Source organism: Ruditapes philippinarum, unplaced genomic scaffold (assembly GCF_026571515.1).
Source record: "Ruditapes philippinarum isolate M1 unplaced genomic scaffold, ASM2657151v2 ctg992_1_1_1_1, whole genome shotgun sequence".
NCBI classification, from domain to species: domain Eukaryota; kingdom Metazoa; phylum Mollusca; class Bivalvia; order Venerida; family Veneridae; genus Ruditapes; species Ruditapes philippinarum.
Window position 1 is genome coordinate 186396 of NW_026859257.1, and position 21914 is coordinate 208309.

Consider the following 21914-nt stretch of genomic DNA (forward strand, 5'->3'; position numbering starts at 1 on the left):
ACTTCCCCAGTGGAGTGAAAAGAAATCGCAGATGAATTTCTCCGCAGATTGAACTTCCCACATGTGTGCGGTGCATTGGACGGAAAGCACGTTTGCGTGCAAGTGCCCACCAAATACCGGATCTACCTACCATAACTGCAAGGGCTTCTTCTCCATAGTCCTGATGGCCGTCGTATATGCGGACTATAAATTTATTTGGCTTTATGTTGGGCCAGATGGAGCAGCTTCAGACGCACAAATATACAACGAGTGTGAGCTGAAAGAAGTCCTGCAGAACAAGACCATTGGCTTTCCTGATCCTGAGCCACTTCCTAGAGATGACAGAAATATGCCATACTTCTTTGTTGCTGACAATGCCTTTCAACTGAGAACTGACATGATGAAGCCTTTCCCTTTCCGTAACATGACAGTAGAAGAAAGGATCTTTAACTACAGGCTGTCAAGAGCACGCAGAGTTGTGGAAAATGCGTTTGGCATCTTGGCTCAGAGATTTCAAATACTGTTGTCAACCATGCAACACACTCCTGACAATGTGAGAATCATCGTACAGGCTTGTGTCTGTCTCCACAACTTAATGAGAATACGCTACCCAAACATGAACATCAACCAGGTTGATCGTGAAGATGTCGAGGACGCAAGGATCGTACCCGGAGAATGGAGATTGGGCCGAAACATGCTTGACGTTGTCAATGTTCAGGGTGCTAACCGTGCAACAATACAGGGCAAGAAGCAGAGACAATATCTCAAACATTATCTTAACTCTGCCTCTGGTTCTGTACCTTGGCAGATGAGGATGGTCAACCCTCGCCGTGAATGAAGACCATATAATAAAATAACATATTATGTGTCACATCTTGTATGTATCATTGGCTTTTAAATATAACAACGGAGTTTAACTTGTGACATTACTTATTTTGTAGCAAAATAAAATATTGTTTAATGTTTATTGAAATTTATTTCATTTATGAATGGGTTTAACTCCTAGTTTGGACTACTTTATAATTAAAGGCCACTTGTTTGGCAAAAAGTTAAAGTTAAAATTGAATAGATTTAATAAAGTTTAAAAGTTAAAATTTCATACAATAATAAACAAGAAAACAAAATATATTTTTTATCATGAACAATGTTCATGTCTGATCAATATGTTATCACATCCAATTATAAGAGGTTACATTTTTTCTGTAATCTTAATACAGATTATTTCAAATCTTACAATTAAGTGTTCTGCAATAAACAGATTATAGAGATTGCTTCTGAATTATACAAGTTTGCTGTAATATAAATACAGCATATCAGCAAGCAGTTTAGAAATTAAATTTATAATTAAAATGCGACAAGTTGAAATTCTTATAAGACGGGACCATCACAGGACTATCACATGAAACGGTTTTCTAACGGATGTCTTCCATCAGAGTCGGTTCATTGTCTCGTCACGGTCTGATCTCTGTCGGATCGCATTCGGGAGAATCGGGACGCTGTCGGGACAGATTCGGTCGTTTTTTTTTTTTACCATGACAAAGATACAAATCGGATTAGAAATGGATTAAGAACGGGATAATCGGGACGAATTCTGCTTGAAACGGCTTGATCGGGACGTCTCCGGAACAATATCTGATTGCTGTCGTGATTAAATAAATGTTTTTACAAATTTTGATGAAAGTTTTAATTTCAAGTCAAGAATCACAGGATCTTCATCAGACTTTTGACACATTTTAATCGGGAATGGTCCTATCAAGGACGGCAGTAAAAATCCTGAATGTGTGACTTAGGCTTAAGGAGCAGCAAAACTTCGGTACACTGTTCAATCGGTCATATAATAGCGCATGGTGATATTATAGTTATAATGTTCACTGTTACTATTTATCGGAACATGAAATGGTAAAATGCTACTCATAAAACAATACGGTAATCGATATACATTTTAAAATATTAAAACGGAATGCTAAGTAACGTAAAAAATATTTGTACCGATTTGTTCACTTCCATGTTAATTTTTCGTTTAAGTTAAGTCGTATTTTGAAACGCGGCATGCGCACAACAATTTTTGTAGACTGCTCCTAATGATTTTACGCTTAAAATGAGATTCAGTCACTACAAACAGATACGCAAAAATAGATGCCGCCAGCAATCAGTCTGAACACTGTGGAGAGGTTTGACCTCTCCAATAAATAGAATTTCTATTAAAAAAACAAAGTCTATTAATAGCTCTAACTGTAATAAGGCACGCATGTTTATTTATATTTACACGCTCCTCTCATAATTTACTGTTAGAAAAACAAAATATCACGCACCTATCTTAGTTTCTGAGTCGAATTATATTTCACTCTAAATGGAACATAAATATTTTTTGTTATTTTCTCCCTCACTACGTTCGTCCGAAAATAAAACAATTATTTGCTATACTTGACAAGGAAAAACAAAGACAGTATCGAGTAAGAAGGCGGTTTGCTACTTTTTATTTCTTAAAGTCGACAATATTTCTCATAGCAATACATGAATAATAATGTATTTTATCATGTAATAAAGACAATATATATCTCCAAAGACAAATATTCAATCAACATAATTATACAGATAATTGAGCCATTGGACAGTTTTGTTACAACATAAAGCAACAATCTCACTTATTTAGACAAATTAACTGAACAAACGTAATGTTACTTGTACAGTAGCAAACCTCGAATGACTATTTAGCCGCGAAATACGCACGAGAAAAACGAGCACTATTCATACCAAATACTTTTAAATACCACAAAGCAAAAACTAGAAAGTACCGAAAACAATATTTATTATTTTCTCCCTCACTACGTTCGTCCGAAAATAAAACAATTATTTGCTATACTTGACAAGGAAAAACAAAGACAGTATCGAGTAAGAAGGCGGTTTGCTACTTTTCGAATGCAAAGATGAGAAAACTACAAGCCTAGACTTTTAGTAACGGAAAGTTGATTCTCAAGACTGTAATGAATATAACCGTCGGCAGAAGAAGGAGATTTCCAACGACCGTGCTTATCAACTAATCTAGCATCTAAGTTCGCGTCGCTGTTTGCCGCAGCAGACGCTCCGCCGCTACGCAAACTATGTAAGCCGAAATTCGAACCATCTTCCCCAATTTTATTTAAAGCCTCTATAAGAATTTCACGTGCTCTAGTATACGACAGAGGTGAACCGGTATCGCAAAGAACGTATTTATCTTAACTTTTTAGAAAGCGGACCTTTGAAAACAAATATTCGCCCGAAGCCAAAGTGAGATTAGCTGCTTTAATATATTTCAATAACCACGTCACCGGACATAATGCAGTATTGGTTCTAGCTATATTTATCAAAGTACCATGTTTAAACTGATCAGTTTTACTTTTTCTTATTCTAATAGAAACATGATCATCATTAAAGTGTATGTCTGACATTTGAATCAATGAAATTTCACTGTAACGTAAAAATCCTGAAAATCCAAGAATACAAATCAAACACAATCTTAAATTTTTTAAATTCATAACATCATTTACAGAGTACACATCGATAATTCTTTGTAAAATGTCAATGTTAATCGGTTGTTTTTTCTTTGATTGACACGAGAGTTCCTTCCTACAACCATCGTACGTCAGCTTCACAAGTCTGTGGTCACATGGGTTATCAAACAAATGAAACTCGTGTTTCCATTTAATAGCATAAAAATAAGAATCTAGAACAGCACTACTAACTTTCTTAGAGAATAAATCACTAAAGAAAATACACACTGTAGATACATTGGCTGGTAACGATTCAAGAGAATGACACTTACACCACTCTGTAAACTTTACAAAATATTGATCATACTTTTTGTTTGTGTTCTTGGATTTTGAGGATCGCACTATGTCCGGTAACTGGTGAACGGCTGCACATAAACAAGGATTACAGGCAAAGTCCAATACATCACTCCAAACCCCGTTGCGAGGAAACTGCAACAATAACAATTATTAATATAGACATATGCAAAAACTTAATAATAATGGGTTGATATTACACATTTTCACTGTCTTATATTAAAACAATCTAATAATAAACAATCAAAGATTGTTCCTCCCTGGTCACTGGAGCAGGGGCTTCATAAAAAACTTCAACAAAAACACATTCGATAATCAAGGATTATCCTTCCCTGGTCACTGGAGCAGGGGCTTCGAACATTTAATAACGTAAAATGTATTATAAATGTAGTATTTACACTGTACACTCGTATATCCTTACAAATAATCAAGTCACTGTATAAGTAATAAGTCACTATCTTCTTACAATAAAGTCACTATAAAATCACAATCTCTTTACAATAAAGTCACTATCTCCTTACAATAAAATCGCGTGAAAAACAAACAAGTTAATATCGTCACACGATATTAATAGTTCTTAACTCTAATTCCTTATTTTCTAAATCTTATTAATAATTTTAAAATCATATTAATAACTCAAGAAAAACGAATTTTTAATGCGAGAACGTTTCCATTAAAAGGCGAAATAGCAAAAACACTATGTTTGCATGATCCTGGAATGAAAAACTGACTAGGTTTACAATACTCTATGAAATCTGTCACAAAGTTTTGAAACTCTCTGGTATGTATATTGACAAGTAACGGCCAGAAAATTGCAGACTCCCACTTCGGAACTATTAAAGTTCCCTCTGCCTTACAAACAAACATATGCTGTAAAACTCTAGGAACTAAATTTACTGGAGGAACAACCCAATTATTTTGATTTCCCCAGTTATAAGCAAATGCATCAACCCCAGACGTACCAGGACACCAGAATTTTGAATAAAAAACGTTCAATTTATTGTTTACATTGTTTGCGAACCAGTCGACTGTGAAGGGACCCCATTTAGCATTAAGAAACTTAAAAATATGTTCCGATACGCCCCAGTCGTCCCAATCAAAAATCTTACTCGCGTCGTCTGCTTCAAAATTCAAAATTCTAGGAACCCAGGCGATTTCTAACAGAATACTGCGCTGAACACATAAATCGAAAATTTTCTAGCAATAGTTTGCAAAGGACCCTTTGTACTACCCTGATTAACTATTCTTATAACGTTTTGGTTATCAGAGTATATTTTCACGAACCTATTATATAACTGATCAGAAAACGTTTCGATTGCAAATTCTAAAGCTTTCATTTCCCTCCAAGTTGAACTCATAATACGATCATCCACTTTAAACATATAATGAGCAACTTGATTGGTGGAACCTAGTAAAATACCTGCTCCTGCAAAATCACTAGCGTCTACAAAAAGAATACGCTCTGGAATCCTGTAAATAGGCATTACTGATCTAAATGTTAAATTTGACAAATTATTGAGCCAAAATTTCAATTCATTAACAGAATCTTGATCAAGATATATACGACTATCCCACGTTAATCTGTTTACAATTGGTACATGTAGATGTCTGGTCATGATATTACAAATATTACCAAAACTAAAGGACATTGAAATAATATTTCCTACTACTTTTGCTAAAAAACGTGCAGTAATAATAGTGTCAGATTTGACGCAGTTAATCAATAACTGTTTCAATTTATCAATTTTCCTAGAGGGTATCTCAACGGTACCTTTATACATGTTCCAAATAAACCCTAGCCATTCTATAATCAAAGTAGGTGACCAAATACTTTTCTCCTCATTTACAAGAAGACCTGCCTTGTGTAAATCTGAACAAACCCGCTCGCTAACCCACTGACAGACTTCTGGAGAATCAGTACCCCACCCGTCGTCTAAATAGACTATGATTTTAATCCCTAGGGTTCTCCAATACTTAACAAGCGGCCTTAATAATTTAGTAAAAATATAAGGCCCCGAACTTAAACCAAATGGTAGAACAGTGTAGACATAATATTTGCGACAACCGTTATCTTCCCACGAAAAACCTAAGAATTTGTGAAAGTATTCATTAATACTAACGTGATGATAACCCGAGCGTAAATCAAATTTGAACATGAGATTGCCTTTTTTACAAAAATGTAATGCTTCTTTGCAACCCTCGAATTTAACTTTAAAATCATGTACGAATAAATTTACATGCCTGAGATCTAAAATTAATCTTTCTTTGCCGGTTGAGTTAACAGACACGGTTAACGGATTTACACAGTATGGCGCATAGTGCGTTTCTTTAATGCATTTCTTAACCAAAAGTTCTGAGATAGCTTGACTCACGAATTTAGAGTGTTTTAAAGCTGACGCGTTATTTTTAAGAAAAACAGGAGAAGGTTCTGTATCAAAAGGTATCTTATAGCCATTTTTTATAATATCTTCAATAAAACAATTAACTTTTATCTCATTAACCCAGAAATCTACCTTATTTCTTAGACTAACATGTGGATGTAACACGTTTTGTTCACAAGAGTTATCAACATGTTTTGTACAAAAATACTCAACTGTATTACTTATCCGGCTCACTTCCGGCTGTACTTGATGACCTTGGGTGACCTTCGTAGCCTGAGAACCGGGGAGGAACTGTGCTCCTCTGGACGTAAGGGCAGGCTTTGGCGTAATGTCCTCCGAGGTGACAGATGAAACAAGACCCGAGCGGGAATCGCTGCTGCTGGCTCGAACCTCCGACATAACCCCTTGGCATAACTGTCGCATTTCCTGGCGTAAACCAACGAAAGGACTGCTGCTTATAAGTAGGCGGTTGAAAAGGCTGCTCAGATGAGAACTGCCGCTGCTGTCTCGACCCTGACTGGGCGTAAGGAGAATACCTACGCGCCTGGGTAGCACGTGCGATGGCCCCGCGCAGTTTAGTAGCATCATCATCGTTATCGGTCAGTGGACTGGCATCATACTCTTTAACAGTAAGCCAACCATGCTTATCGGCTATCTTTAGCAACTTGTTACGATGCTGAATGTCTTTAATGTCTTGTTTGACCAGTTCTTGAATAGAATCGAAGCTACGTAGATTGCAGAAATTGTCAATTTTTTGCAAAGTGTCTATTCTATCAACGTTAAAATCAAACTGAATTTGCAAACCTTCACTTTTGAACTTGAATTTATCGGCCGGCGATTTCTTTGCTGGTGTCCCAATTCTAGCTTCAATTTGGTCCAAAATGATATCACGCTGTCTGTCTAAAGCCCTCTCTAAAGTTGTATTAAACAATGAAATTTGTTCCGAATTGGACAAATCAATACTTCTGCCTGGCCTCGTGGGCGATTTTTCAATGTCATCCATCATTAATTAACTGAACAAACGTAATGTTACTTGTACAGTAGCAAACCTCGAATGACTATTTAGCCGCGAAATGCGCACGAGAAAAACGAGCACTATTCATACCAAATACTTTTAAATACCACAAAGCAAAAACTAGAAAGTACCGAAAACAATATTTATTCTTTTTCGAAAATGGGGCTTAAAGGCAAACAATTGTTTAGCGATTCTATGACTGACTTTGGCTATATATAGTCTTCGTTTCATCTACATATCAGGCACAAAGGTGTTTTAAAATTATTTTCAAAATGCAGATTGAGTATTTAATTGTGAGCAACAATTGATATTGCTCATGAAAAAAAGCTTTTCAAATATAGTCTATTAAAAATTGAAATGGACCTACTTCTCTAAATTCGTATCTAGTCACTGACATTTGGAATACCTATCCTCAAATTTTTATCTTATTACACTGCATTTCTATTTTTATATCTTCGCAAATTTCAATAAACGGAAACGTTTCGGCTCAGTTCGTCAAACTCCGGATATGGAGAAACTATTTGTACTTCTTATCAATTCTTGGGGTGCAGGAGTGAACACATAAACATCCATTCCTAAAACACATGAAATAATAAAATCGTTATTTCGACATATCTTTAGGTGTTATTTTACATTTCCGATCATAAAATAATATGTTTTAAAGCAACACGCCTCCAGATTCATGCTAATTTTCATAAAAATTTTGAAAATGTATCTGAATGTTTGAGATTGTGAAACAACTTACACATTTTCAGTGCCACATACAACCCGCGTAAAGTACTAAAAAGTGGTCAAAATATGCATAAATAGCCTTTCTGCGTTAGTAACGCAGTAGAAATGTAGTTGTAAATACTGAAAAATCAATCATTAATCGCACAGAACATTTAAAATATTACTTGAATCTTGAATCTTTTTACATTTCCTAAAATTTTAGTACATTTTTCTTAAGTTTGATTTTATTGAAATATTTTGACTCATCTGGAGGCATGTAGCTTTAAAGCACTTTTAAGTATTGAGATTTGAGTACCGCTAAAACCGGTGCTGGAGGGGTGTGAGGTGTTCTTATCTATCCTGTACAGACTCAATCAAACCAAATCAGCAATTTTCATGTAATTTAGCTTTTTTTAATGCTTCCGAGGGATAACTATTTTCCCATATATTTATGTATATTCTACAAGATGTATATTGCAGTAAGAGAGTTGAAACCGTCTGTAAAAGGTGACAAGTAAACAGTATAACGTATGTAGGCGTTATAGTGTATAGAGAGAGTGTAAAGAGAAACAAAGGATCTAAGTCGTATCTGTTTCCAATGGGATTTTTTTATTCAATGATTGAAAAAAATATGAAAACATATCAAATACAAAATCATGTCACATTACAATAAACTACCAAAAAAGGCAAACAGAGATTATAACGAACAATATTTTAAACGTTAATCAAATGAAAGAGAAATAAATAATGAAAGACTAAAAGTCATATGTTTCCTTCGTACAGACCACCCTTTTCCATGCAATCTCTTTTCAAAAGAAAATACGAGTATTTTAATTTCCTTCCGTGAATTTATAGATTATTCTGACCATTAAGCTTTCAAAAAGAAAAATGTTTTAAAATGTTTATATTTTTATGCAAATATATGTATGTGCTGAACAAAATATCGACTGTACGATAAGAAAGACTACCATGATATACTGAAAATTGCAATGGATATTTACAGTGGTGTCTTTCTCGTTTAATTTGAAGTAGAAAGAAAAAACTTTGAAATAAATTTGCATATAACTTTTAGATATGATTCAAACAAATGTTCTGAAGAAACTGGGAAAAAAATGTGACCAAGGGCATTGTGACAGTGTCTAATACAGAAAATGGAGGAACAAATTGAACACTTTTACAAGTCATATTGAAACTTTATAAAAAAATAAAACAAAGCAGTTAATTTCCTGAAAATATATCTTAGTAATATTTTCTTATCTTGGATCGTTATCATCCTATTATCAATTAGTTATTAATAAAAACTCATTCACTTTTATTATTTGTATAATTTATATATATATATATATATATAATATATATATATCTGTTTTTATCTATCAAACAATGAAGTCTATGCAGTAAAAAATATTGAGAGTTATCAAAAGATTTCTGTTCGACAACTTAATATTCAACATCTGATGTCTTTTAGTTAAGAAGGTCTATCACAAACAGATAACAGAGAATGTTAAAACAAAAATATTGTTACTTATACATGTATATGGTATTGGTTTAAAATACAATTATATTTTTCTCCAATCCTAAGAACATATACAAACTAAAAATTCCCTTACTCTAAAATTATGAAAAGCTTCAAATTGTATTCTTCTCTCAAAACTTTTAAATTGTTTGAAAATTTTAAGATATGTAGGACACCGGGTCTAGTAAACACTATTTTATCATAAAGTTCATGACTGTGTCATAAAATAAACCCTTTATGGGTCGTTTTTATCCGTATATATACATACGTACTTAAAATACAAAAGAAACAAGTAATGTCAAGTGTTTTTAACATCACAGATCTGATCTACATAATACAGTTTAATACTGATTCCATTGCATTGATAATACTTCTAAATACTCCTAGTATTTTATGAACAAGAAAAAAACATAGGTGACGATTTTAAAATGTCATCATGTTTAGTAAAACTATATATCTACTGGTATCTTGAAAAAAAACACAATTATTTTAATAAAATGACTAAAAATTCATACTAGTTTGGCAAATTTGGCATTGGTAAGTATTTGACATTTGGCATGACAAGAAAACAATATTTCGACAGGTACATTTAATAGTTCCCTTATAACTTATTTCTTTATACAGAGTTAATATATATTTTCAAACTAACAACACCGGTAAATTCATATGACAAAAATCACTTAAAAGTTGGAGTTTTTTGTTTGTTTGTTTTTCAATGCTAAATAATGTTGGTAAGAAAAATGTTATTAAACATAATGAACAAAGGCTTAAGGAAAAAAGATAACCAATATATTTACCAAGAGTTAAGTGAGTACCATCTTTTACATTCAAAATTTCTTTTTAAATAGTTTCCACGTGATTACATAAAAAATCTCAAAACGTTATTTTTTCATGATAAATATTATGTATAAGAAGTAAATAAAGTTAAAAACATGATTATTAATCAAAATAAAAAAGTAAAGACACATGTAACTACACATAATCAGAAGTAATTAAGAACACTAATAAACGCAGTTGCTAAAATCATCAGGAAAAGAATTTTGGTTTATTCTTTGTCTTGAAACTTCGATTTTAACAATTGGAGTTGAGTAATACAATTTTGAAAGAGCTGACAAGTTCATTAAAAACCTTCAGTAGCAAAGGTAAAGTATTTCAATAATGAAAGAAACAGGCAGACAGACAGACAAACAGACAGACAGAGCTTGATTTTGCAGAAAAAAATCCCTACCTGTTCTATTGCATGATGTTGTTCTGTGTAACTATTGCTATACATTACATTATTAACATTTATTTACCGTTTTATCTGTTTGAGATATATCATAGATTTATTTGATATTTTATGCATAATATGATTTGTATCACTGTAATCAAGTCATTATTGTGTCAAAAATATTGTGAAGAAATTTTCGTATTGATTTAAACATGTAATTTTGTGGAATTTAACATGTTCCTTTGTTGAATTCTTTTTTGTCTTTCTTTTTTTGTCATTTACTCCAAAATAGAAAATCAAATTTTAATGTTACTGTTGCCAAATGCTTCTGATAGAACTAACTATTTCGACAATATATATATAACACTACATTACATATAATTTATGGTATATCAAACAACTCTTAGAAACTTGTTTTACCCCATTCCCCGTTAAATACAACATTCAAATTAAGTTTTAACACAAGGGGAAAACGATTATATTCACAACTATAATGTTAGGTATAAATTTAACATAAAAAACTGAACACATTAATATTGAGATACTTTAGTTTAAAGAAATTTGCACTGATGGCGACCTGCACCTCAATACACAACAGTCACCCAAACAGAACACATTTTCAGGTAATTCAAAAATATCTTTAAATAAATATATGAGCTAGAAAAATTGTAAAACAAAATGAGTAAATGCTAGTCAAGATAATACTATTACATGTCTATTATTTTTTTCTCCATATTTTTAACATGATTCCTTCCCTAAGAATTACTTAGTCTCAAACATAACCCTGCTCCCTTTTTGCACATTTAAGAACAAATTTTGCATTAGGCATAGTCTATAATCGAAATTTTTGTCCGCGACCGAAAATGAGATCCAAATTTGACATTAAATTGAATAGAAAATTTAGTCTGTTTTGAAACCCTGATGAGTCTAGCAAATGCATTCATTTATGAACACGAGTATTGTATATAAATAAAAAAAGACATGATATTCATATTAACATTCCTATTATACAATACTTAATCTGTTATCAAGATGTATTCTCAAGCAAAAAACATGTTGTAATATTTTTTAAATATCATATCTTAGCAATCCGGGACACAAAAAAAAAATGTTATAAAATCTTTCATATAAAAACTGAAAAATGTAAGTAATAAAATAATTAAACTTATCAAAAACAAAAAGAGATTTCTTAATGAATGACTTTGATCAAATGAGACAGAAAGCAAATATATATTTTATCTTAATGTGATTATTTTAGCAACGATTGGTCCTCATCAATATCAGCATGATCTTCGGCATCTTTGTAATCATCATCATCATCATCATCATCATCAGTAGCAGCAGCAGCAGCAGCAGCAACATTAGCTCTTCCATTTACTATTGTTATGATACGCAAATCATCTTGTGATTGTTCATCATCATCTGCCTCGCCAGTCTGCAGGTTGTCTATCTCTGAAATTAAAATATCTTCTTTATAAACATGCAATGTGTTTTATTAAGACAATGGTTATTTATGAAATAACTCTTTATTATGAAACATACGCGTACGTTACTAAATGTTTGCTCAATAAACAACCAACTTGTTAAGAATAGCCTTAAATAAATGATCCACTAGAATAGAAAACTATGGTAACAACAACCATGCAGCTGACACTTGCCAAACTTTACAGAATGATACGTGCACAAGACTAATAATGGTAACCAACTGGATGAATTATTACTTACCAGACTGGTTGAGATTTCTACACATTGGATTGGTATCAAATTTAACAGCAGGTTCTACTGTGCATTTCTCATCATTTTGTATACGACAACAGGGGCTGATCAAAGAGCTGAATAATTTTCCTAAAATAAATTATATGAAATGATATGACATTGTATAGTTCAACCGTTCAGTACACTTGCATCATGCATTAAATGGGAAAAAGATATGCCAAACTCTTATTTGATCAATATCTTATCATGTTGTTTTGAGAAAAGTATAAAATACAGAAAGACATCATGAAAGTATAAGATTCGAAAATATGCATGTGATTTGTGATAATGATTATATACTTATGTTGTAAGACTTGGCGTATAAAACCTGTCACTGATTCTACCTTTACAGAAGAGTGATTAATCTTCATCTTTATGATTATGCTTTAGAGCCTGTTTTATGAGTATGTTATTCAAGACGTAAAAAGAAAGCTGTAATGACTTATTTACCATACACAAATACAATAAAAAAAATAGAAAATAGATTTAATCACATTCAAACTATGTTTAAAAAAAATCAGAATGTGTGTTAACACGCAAAAGCATCAGAAATGTTCAATCACAACCAAATAGGATTACAAATAACAAACATGCTTCATACATTTAACATACCAAGGCATTCACGTTTTAGAACTACAAACATTAAAAGGAGCATGCATATAACCACCCCTAAGGCAATATATACAGCGTGTAGAAATTTAGCCTTATTAACGTCAGCTTCATCACTATCCATGCTCCCTGTTACCATTGCTGTTAATGGAAAATGAAAATTCATATTTCAATAAACATTGTTGCTGCAATATATTCTTAAAATTAAGGTACAGGCAGTGTAGATAATTCACTATCAGAAGCGGATACTACAGATATTTCTCATGATTACAACTTCCAGAACTTTTCGGTATGTTGATACATGTCGTTGAGACTTTAAAGTTAAAAAACGACAATTATATCTAAATTATATCTAAAATAAACAATTATAATGACTGTGGCATAACTTAAGAAATATTTAATAGAAAATAAAATAAGAAAACAAATAACATTCCATAGTATTTCACAACTTCACGTGTCTAACGTAAAGTTATAAGTGTAAATCTAACCAAAAGCAAAACTACTTAATGTCAATCCTACAAATCTCAATAAAGTTCAGAAACCAAAAAACGTCGACAATTGACGAATTTATACAAAATGCAGACGGAAGATATACCCTAAACATAAACGAAGGTGAATATACTCACTATATATTGGGGCAATATTCAAGAGTAAAATCACTTCTCGGAAAATCTGAAATTATGAAATAAGAAAATGTTGCAATGGACATTTGCACTGTTCAAGCTTTTAAAAGGTAAGATAAATCTGTATATGCTATTTGCTGGATTAAGACAATGAGAGTCTTTCCATTATAAAGTAAAAACTATTCGCTTATAAATGTGCCACTGGGACCCTACAGACCGAATTTTAAGATTCGAATTTTTCTTTGTATATACATTTTGTGCAAAATCACACACAAAAGGTCATGTTTTGAAAGACTTAAATAAAATTTATACAAGAAACATGGTAGAGTGTTATCTCAGACCGCATACTGTAAAATCATTTAAAAATCAGACCAATGCATGATAAGAATTTTGCGAAGTATTCCTCATATCTAAGAGACTATGTCTTGCCGCAAATTAAACTTTTTTGAAATTCGGCAGTCACACACTCATTCTATACTAATATCATAAAATCTGAATTATATTATTAAAAAACAGACAAACAGCGTTACTCAACATGATTTTTTAACATATTTGTGTATATTTAAGGAAAAGTGATTCAACCTCTTGCGTTCATGTTTTTATCAATCTTCAAATACTTGCCATAGATGATCAGTCAAGAATAATATCAGCAAAATATCAGATATAACCATTTATTGACAATGAGATTAATAAAGATTTTTTTTTTTGGTGACCAAAGATATAACTAAGGACTTCTTGATTAAATCAAACTATACAATAAAACTATTATTTATTGAATTATATCTTACCTGGTAAGCTGCCATTTTCCAATGTGAAAAACTTGTGTTCAAAGCTGAAATAGCAAGAAATATCATTAAATCATAATACTTGTATACTCATCATGTTTGCTTGTGACTATTGATTCCAAACAAGTGAATAAGGAACAAGACTATAAATACTTGCCACTACAGACTTTGCTCCAACGGCTACTGTTATAGTCTATGCTCCAAATCAGAACATCCTTATTATAGCAGACTTTACATTGCATGATTGTAGATGCAAGACCATGATTTGCGAGCACATTTTAAGAGATAAAGTTATTGCAAAAATACTACTATGAGTAATGCAGATGTACCATAAAAATATAGTTTCGTATTTTCAAAATCGTACCTTCGAGTTTTCAACATTTCAGTTTCGCCTCCTTTTAAGCATGCGCACCGAATGACAACGCACAATGTACTAACCTTATGCTAACATCATGATTCAAAGCCATTTATATCTTTATATCTTTGTTATCGTATCCTTGAATCCGTAGAAATATTTTCAGCGTAGTCCATTGTTATGATCTGTGTGCGCATACTAGACGGGAAGGCGAAACTACATGTGGTGAAAAGTCGAAGGTACTATGATGAAACGTCAAAACCACGATCGTGAACAGTTGGAATTATGATGATTAATTAAAAGTCGAAATATCTAAACCACTATGGTGAAATATCAAAAATGCGATAATGAAAATTCGAAAGCACGAGGGCGAAAATTTGAAACAATGAAACCACGATGGTGAACAGTTAAAATTAATAAGATGAAAACGCGAAACTATATCGGGTTTCAACTATCATGGTTTCCAAATCTCGATTTTTCATTCTTCAGAAAAGCAGGTGCTAAGTGTCGTGTGGCAGGCAGCTGTGAAAAGGTTGCCCCGTACATCACTTTAGTGGTTTTTTTATTTTTCTTGTCCTTCGGGATCATTGATTCCAGGGCTTCTAGGAATCACTTCTAAGTGTTAAAAGTTGAATAACGCTTGAGCGTGTGCTAGCGGGCGTGAGGGATGTTGCATTTTTTCATTATCCCTCATGTACAGACTCAAACAACCAGAGTCACCAAGTTTCATGTAATTCTGTTGTGATTAATACTTCCGAGCAGTCACATTTTTCAAGATTTCTTTTCGACATCGTACTTTTGACTTTTCACCATCGTACCTCAGACTTTTCACCATCGTGGTTTCGATATTTCGACTTTTCATCATCGTAATTCCGTGTTTTCGTTGTTCCAAGTTATGTGTGTGTCGCGATGGCCCTATCGGGATCGGGACACCGTAAGCTTTTTCCATGACCTAAAATTGTCAGTTTACAGGTGCGGATCAAGTCGGTGGATAGAGTTTGGTCCCCTAGTGTCATTCTATTAATTAAGATTAAACCAGCAAGAGATGCCACTGTAAAAACACATGGAAATAATGTCACTATTTTAGTGTTTTCAATAGAACCAGGCTCTTACAGGGATCCGTTAACTTTTTTAATCACATCAAGATTTTCAAGACGTTTCATTTTCACGCACGTGAAACGGGATTTTCCTGATATGCTCTGAAGACAATATATGATCTTGTCATTAATATGTGATTTTATTTGCAGGGTTTTATTTTATTTCATTTTGCTTTTAATTTTCCGAGTCCTGTGGACACTGACTTGTATTTGTCAAAAAAATTCATCATATTCAACAGTGTGCTGCTGTCAGCTATGATAAATCCCGCCTTCTATGTACAATGCATGTTTTGCTCTCTGATACTTGGACTGAGCTCTTATAATCCATTTTACAGTAAACATTAAAAGCTAGAAAGTAGCCTTCGGGTCTGTGTTTGGGTCTGTGTTATCAAAATATCCCTTTAAGGATCTGGTTCTATTTTTGGACACTACAACAATGACACTAACCTTTGACCTGTCTAGTGACATTTAAGTAGGTAGGGTTGTAGATCTCAATGAGGCATATATAAATAAGAAAGTTAAACATCATATATAGAATTATTTTTACTTCATGAGCTGGGTTTTAGTTTTGGAAAAAAGGTCACGGCGAAATTTGCCTTAGTGGCATCAAAATAGGTTGGGTTGTAGATCTCGTTGGGGTACATGCCACATGAAGTTTGAAAGTCACTTTAAGAAAACGTTTTTAGTTTAATGACAAGGTTAAGTTTTGGGACAGACAAAATGACTGACAAACAGACAGAATTATTGACGTACAAAGAGCAAGATATGCTATACAAAAGCAATATACGCCTGTATTATTCGATATGGGGGCACAAAAAGATTTTTGCAACCAGGGCCTCAATCCATTTAAATATGTACGACTGTCAAATCACAGTTAAAACTACAGGTAAGTCGCGCGTTTTATCACAAAATACGGAAAATGTGTGCATAAATAAGGCAATCCTATACAATATGGATCAGCCACTGACCTTAGAGTTAATCTACACATGATATAAATATACCCGTATCTATTGCATATATTTATAAATAGATACGATTAGTCTATTATTAGTAACGGAATTTCCAGCATTAGGCAGAGATCATTAAATTTTTTAAAATAGATACGAATCGTCTATTATTAGAAACGGAATTTCCAGCATTAGGTAAACGTGCGGCCACTTTAATTAAACAGTCAAAACTCCATTTTCAATATTTTCTATATTCTGTAATATTTTAATAGTCTATATTATGTGTAGTTAAAAGTTTATAAGTACGTATTTACAAAATTAAATTAACACTCTATATACAGACCTGTATAATGATCTGGTAGTCGTGCAAAATCTTGATACTGAGATATTTTCGTTCTGGGGACACGAAAATAGCACAATATCTCATCGCTTGAACTAAATGATCTGGTTTCCCATTAAATTGTTTACAGGTGAATCAAAAGTACAATGTTACATGTATTGTATAAAATTCATATAGATACGTGGTAATTATAAAAGGAGGCTCTCTTTCTTTCTCTTGTTTCCTATCTCTTCTTCTTTTCTTTTATTACTTCTCCTTCAATGCACATGTTTTAATCATTAAATTTTCTCAACATATTAGTTTAATAGACCAACTACTAAACTAAGCAATATATCCCTTTAAAAATGAATTCATACTCGTGCTTATACTTCTAATCTAACAGAAATGTAACTTGAATTTAGTTCATGAATACTTGACATAAACATAGTATATGTAAAGTAAGAAAGCAAGAACAAGTCGATATAATATGTATAGTTTAGTTTAGATATTTATATTTTGTTACCATTTATTTGAATTTTTTTAAATACTGATCACGGAGAGAGTTTTCAAAAAAGCTTTACAACCGTAAATTTTATTTTATGTACTTTATTATGTAAATGTGTGAATTATAAATAAAATATTGTTTAAACTAAATGGAGGCTAAACACTCCTTTATTCAACAAAATAATATTACCTTGACATATGCATGTACATATTCGTGATATCAATACTTAATCAAACTTTTAACCAGTAGTTCATTAACAATAGCAATACCAATTCAAGCTTGAATGACAGTAATAAATCATGTAATTACCGGTTGTTTTAATCCTTCCGTTATGGGCGTGTGCTAATCTTCAATTTACTACTTAAAAAATGACGCACCCAAAAAGTAACGTTTTTACGAGTTGGATATCTTCTGTAGTTCATTCCGGTTGATAATAATATATTTTATTCCTCTAATATTGAAGAGCATCATAATACATGTAACAAATTGATCTGAAAACGCATTGTCAGATACATTTGTAAGCTGTTTAGGTGTGCGTCAGGGAGAAAATCTTACTCCAATTTTTTTTTTAATTTTCCTTAATGATTTGGTATTATATGTCTACACATTGTAAAGGATTGCAGTTTTTATCAGACCAGGTAAATGAACAGTTAAGTAATGATGAAGTGGATGTATTCTTGAAGTTGTACTTATTACTCTATGATGATACAGTTGTTTTTGCGGAAAGTCAAACTGGTCTTCAAACAGCACTAAACTGCATGCTTGAGTATTGTAAATTATGGCATTTGACTGTTAGCACTGATAAGACAGAAGATATTGTATTTTCTCGTGGTAAATTAAGAAATAAGCCTGTATTTGATTTCATTAATGCACCTCTAGAAGCTGTAGATGACTTTAGTTATTTAGGTGTGATATCCAACTTAAATGGTAATTTAATAAAACAAAAAAGCACTTGACAGATCAAGCTAGGAAGGCTATGTTTAGTGTTTTAACTAAAATTAGGAAATTGCGTTTGCCAATTTTGCCAATTGATTCTATTATTTCTCAGTTCCAATTGAAAATTTATAAATATATACTTAAACTAAAGATGTCAACTCCTTCGGTAATGGTCTTTGGAGAATTATGTGTATTTTCTATTGAAAATGATATTATTTTGCAGAATGTAAAATTTTTGGAGTAAACTAGTTGATGGTAAAAATGACAAAATATGTGCTTCTTTGTACCGCACTATGTATAATCATCATGAAAAGGGTATTTTACCTTGTCAGTGGAATGAGACAGTAAAATCTACTTTGAATAATATTGGTTGTTCTGATTTTTGAACAACTCAGAATGTTACGAATTTTAATAATTTTAAATATGTAATAAAATCACGATTACGTGATCAGTCTTTACAAGTATGGAATAGTGACGTTTTCAATACTGCTAAGTGTTTAAATTATAGAATATATAAAACTCAATTTAAATTAGAACATTATTTACTATGTTTACCAAGAAATTTAGCAATTACTATTTGTAAATTTAGATGTCTCAATTCTGATATTTCTATTGAGAAAGGTCGCTATTTTTGGTATTGAAAGAGAAAATAGAACATGCTCACTTTGTAACCAGCAATAAATAGGTGATTAATTTCACTATATTTTCAAATGTAGTTATTTTATTCTTGAAAGACACAAGTTTATCAGTAATTATTATTCAAGGTTTACTAGTATTTCAAATTTTCAGGCTCTAATGTGTAGCGACAACAGAAATACTTTATTTAATCTAGCCATTTTTTGTTAAAGCAATAATGTTGAATTTATTTTTATTATTATATACCAAACTTCTTAAGCACTTTTTTCATGCACATTGACACGTTCAAAAGTACTGTACTGTACTAAACAGTATAACCAAATAAATGATACAATATTTAAAAAACAAATAAAAACATCAATATTGCTCAAGTCACACATTCAAATTAAATGTAGTTTAAAAAGTTAAAAAAGACACATAGATAATAAAATACAGGTAAGAATTAAGAATCATTTTAAAAAAAAAGCAAACCTTAAAAAATAATCAGTCAAAATAAAACCTCTTAAATAAGTGAGTTTTAAGCGCGTTCTTAAACACTGTTAGAGTTTTTAAGTGTTCTAAGTAGGGCATTCCAGAGTTTATGGGCTGCCATCATAAAAGCACGATCACCATAAGTCACCATAAGTCACAGTCCTACTACGCGGTACAACAAGTGCTAAGCAATCATTCTGGGACCTAAGTTGCCTGGATGGGATATAGATGTCTAGCATGTTTCGTATGTACTTAGATGCCTGTCCATGAAGCGCATTAACACATATGTAAGGAGTTTGTACTCTGTTCTGATGTGCACATGCAGGAAGCCACTGTAGTACCTTTAAAACTGGGGTTATGTGGCATTTTCGCGGTGTCCTGTAATAACACGAGCAGTCGTATTTTGAACATTTTGGAGCTTGTTGAGAACGTACTTTGGAGATCCATGTAGCAACGAATTACAGTAATCTAATTTTGATGTCACTAACGAGTTTATCAAGGTTCTGGTTAAATCAACAGTCAAGTATATCCGAATTTGACTTATTTGTCGAATTTACATGAAGCATGAACGAGAAACTGAGTTCACATGTTGTTCCATGTCTAAATGAGAGTCCAGTACGGCGCCAAGGTTTGTAACTGTCGTTGATGGTTTTATTACAGAATCACCGGCTCTTACAGTAAGATCTTCAACATCACTTCGTTTTAGTCCAAAGACAATCACCTCTGTTTTATCCGCATTAAGTTTCAAAAGGTTATTATTCATCCATAGGATGATGTCATTCAGGCATACTTCAATCCATCGCAAGGTATCATTGCGTGAAATTGCATCCTTTGGTTTAAATACCATGTACAATTGCGAGTCATCTAAGGAGAAATGATGTTGTAGTTTATGCTTCCCACAGGTTTTGGTGTACATGATGTAATTCTTCGGACCAAGAACGGTTCTTTGTGGTACATAAAATGTCATACGTACAGGTTTTGACAGTTCACCATTGACGCAGACAGTTTGATGTCGCTAAAACAGATACGATTTCATGCATTGTAAAGGTTTGCCTACTATTCCGAAGTGTTGTTCGAGCGGGCAAAGGAGGGAACTATGGTCGATCATATCAAAAGCAGCAGATAAGTCCAACATTACTAGAACAGTAGCTTCATTCTGATCAAGAGAACGGAGAATATCATTTTGTGCACATAATAGAGCAGATTCTGTTTGAATGAAACAATGCCTATAAGCAGACTGACGCTCTCCATAAGTTTATGTGTAGATAGATGTCTTTAAAGTTGGAAATCGACAACTTTCTAGAGAATTTTGGAGAAAAAGGTAAATTAGATACAGGCCGGTAGTTTTTCATAACCTCTTGATCCAACCCTGACTTTTTTATTAAAGGTCTCTAGAACCTTTAAAAGCGTGTGGTACGTGTGGCCCTCTCAAGTGAAGTGTTTATGATTTTTGTGATCAATGGTAATAGTTCATTTAATCAAGTTCACAGGATTTGTTTGGAGAATTGCGAATAATTTTTTAAATTTCCATATCAGAGACTACTGAAAAGTTTGAAACTCTCCATTGAAAGGTGCTTTCAGGGACAATATTGTCTGTTTGTTGATGAGACTTGGTCCTGGCTATACCATTACGTATGCCTTCAACCTTATCCACAAAAAAGTCACTAAAGTCTTGTGCTAGAACGTTTGCAGGTTTACCAGATGGCAGTTGTGTTTTCACCCATCAAATGCCGGGTCACTTTGGTAAGGTTTTTCATATCACGACCACGTGACTCTATTTTCTCAGTGTAGTAATTGACTTATTTGACCTATTTAGAAGCTTATTCGTAACAGCGCAATTTCATTAAGTCATCTTCCTTATTTACTTATTTACTTCTGTGCCCTGTTTGTTTTATTTTTTTTTTGTATTGTTTAATTGTTCACTCTTATGCCCATAAGGGCCATGAGTTTTTGTTTATAAATAAAAAAAAATTACAGACATTAATATGAGTGCAAGCTTTAACGCAAAATCTATGAGATCTTTGTGTTTCACAATATCTGTAGAAGTAATAGAAGACCACAACTCGCATCCGTATAGTGCTTTCGGGATAATTTTAGCATCGTATATTTTCTTTAAGAACACTGCGGACCGATCACACTTTTGTTAATGCTGAGTTAGGTAGCTTCAAGTTTAGTTAAAGCGTCTTCAACCGTTTTATTTGTTGAAAAAAAATGGATCACAGTTTATACCAAGATGTACA

At 32.7% G+C, this 21914-nt stretch overlaps 2 protein-coding genes across 3 annotated transcripts; one reads left to right on the forward strand and one right to left on the reverse strand.

Annotated features, from left to right (window-relative positions):
* Nucleotides 1-61: 61 nt before the first annotated feature.
* LOC132755853 (putative nuclease HARBI1) lies at nucleotides 62-817 on the forward strand. Its single transcript, XM_060746782.1, has one exon. It carries the CDS (start codon nucleotides 62-64, stop codon nucleotides 815-817), a length of 756 nt encoding a protein of 251 aa, XP_060602765.1.
* An 8432-nt stretch (nucleotides 818-9249) lies between these two features.
* On the reverse strand, nucleotides 9250-18055 carry LOC132755857 (uncharacterized). Of its 2 annotated transcripts, none has more exons than XM_060746787.1 (6): nucleotides 17941-18055; nucleotides 14412-14455; nucleotides 13627-13672; nucleotides 13004-13141; nucleotides 12362-12481; nucleotides 9250-12088 (listed from the first exon to the last, which is right to left on the reverse strand). In XM_060746787.1, the coding sequence occupies exons 2-6, from the start codon at nucleotides 14424-14426 to the stop codon at nucleotides 11886-11888; spliced, it is 522 nt and encodes a 173-aa protein (XP_060602770.1). In that variant the 5' UTR covers nucleotides 14427-14455; nucleotides 17941-18055; the 3' UTR covers nucleotides 9250-11885. The 2 variants fall into 2 exon arrangements, with proteins under 2 accessions (XP_060602770.1, XP_060602771.1); XM_060746788.1 differs by lacking the exon at nucleotides 17941-18055 and adding an exon at nucleotides 17151-17286.
* Between the last annotated feature and the right edge of the window lie 3859 nt (nucleotides 18056-21914).

Coding starts and splice junctions, on each gene's coding strand:
- LOC132755853 (XM_060746782.1), top strand. CDS start 62: ATGTGTGCGGTGCATTGGACGGAAAGCACGTTTGCGTGCAAGTGCCCA.
- LOC132755857 (XM_060746787.1), bottom strand. Junction 13,142..13,626: donor GAATATTGCCCCAATATATA/GTGAGTATATTC, acceptor TTCCATTAACAG/CAATGGTAACAGGGAGCATG. Junction 12,482..13,003: donor TCTAAAACGTGAATGCCTTG/GTATGTTAAATG, acceptor AATTTATTTTAG/GAAAATTATTCAGCTCTTTG.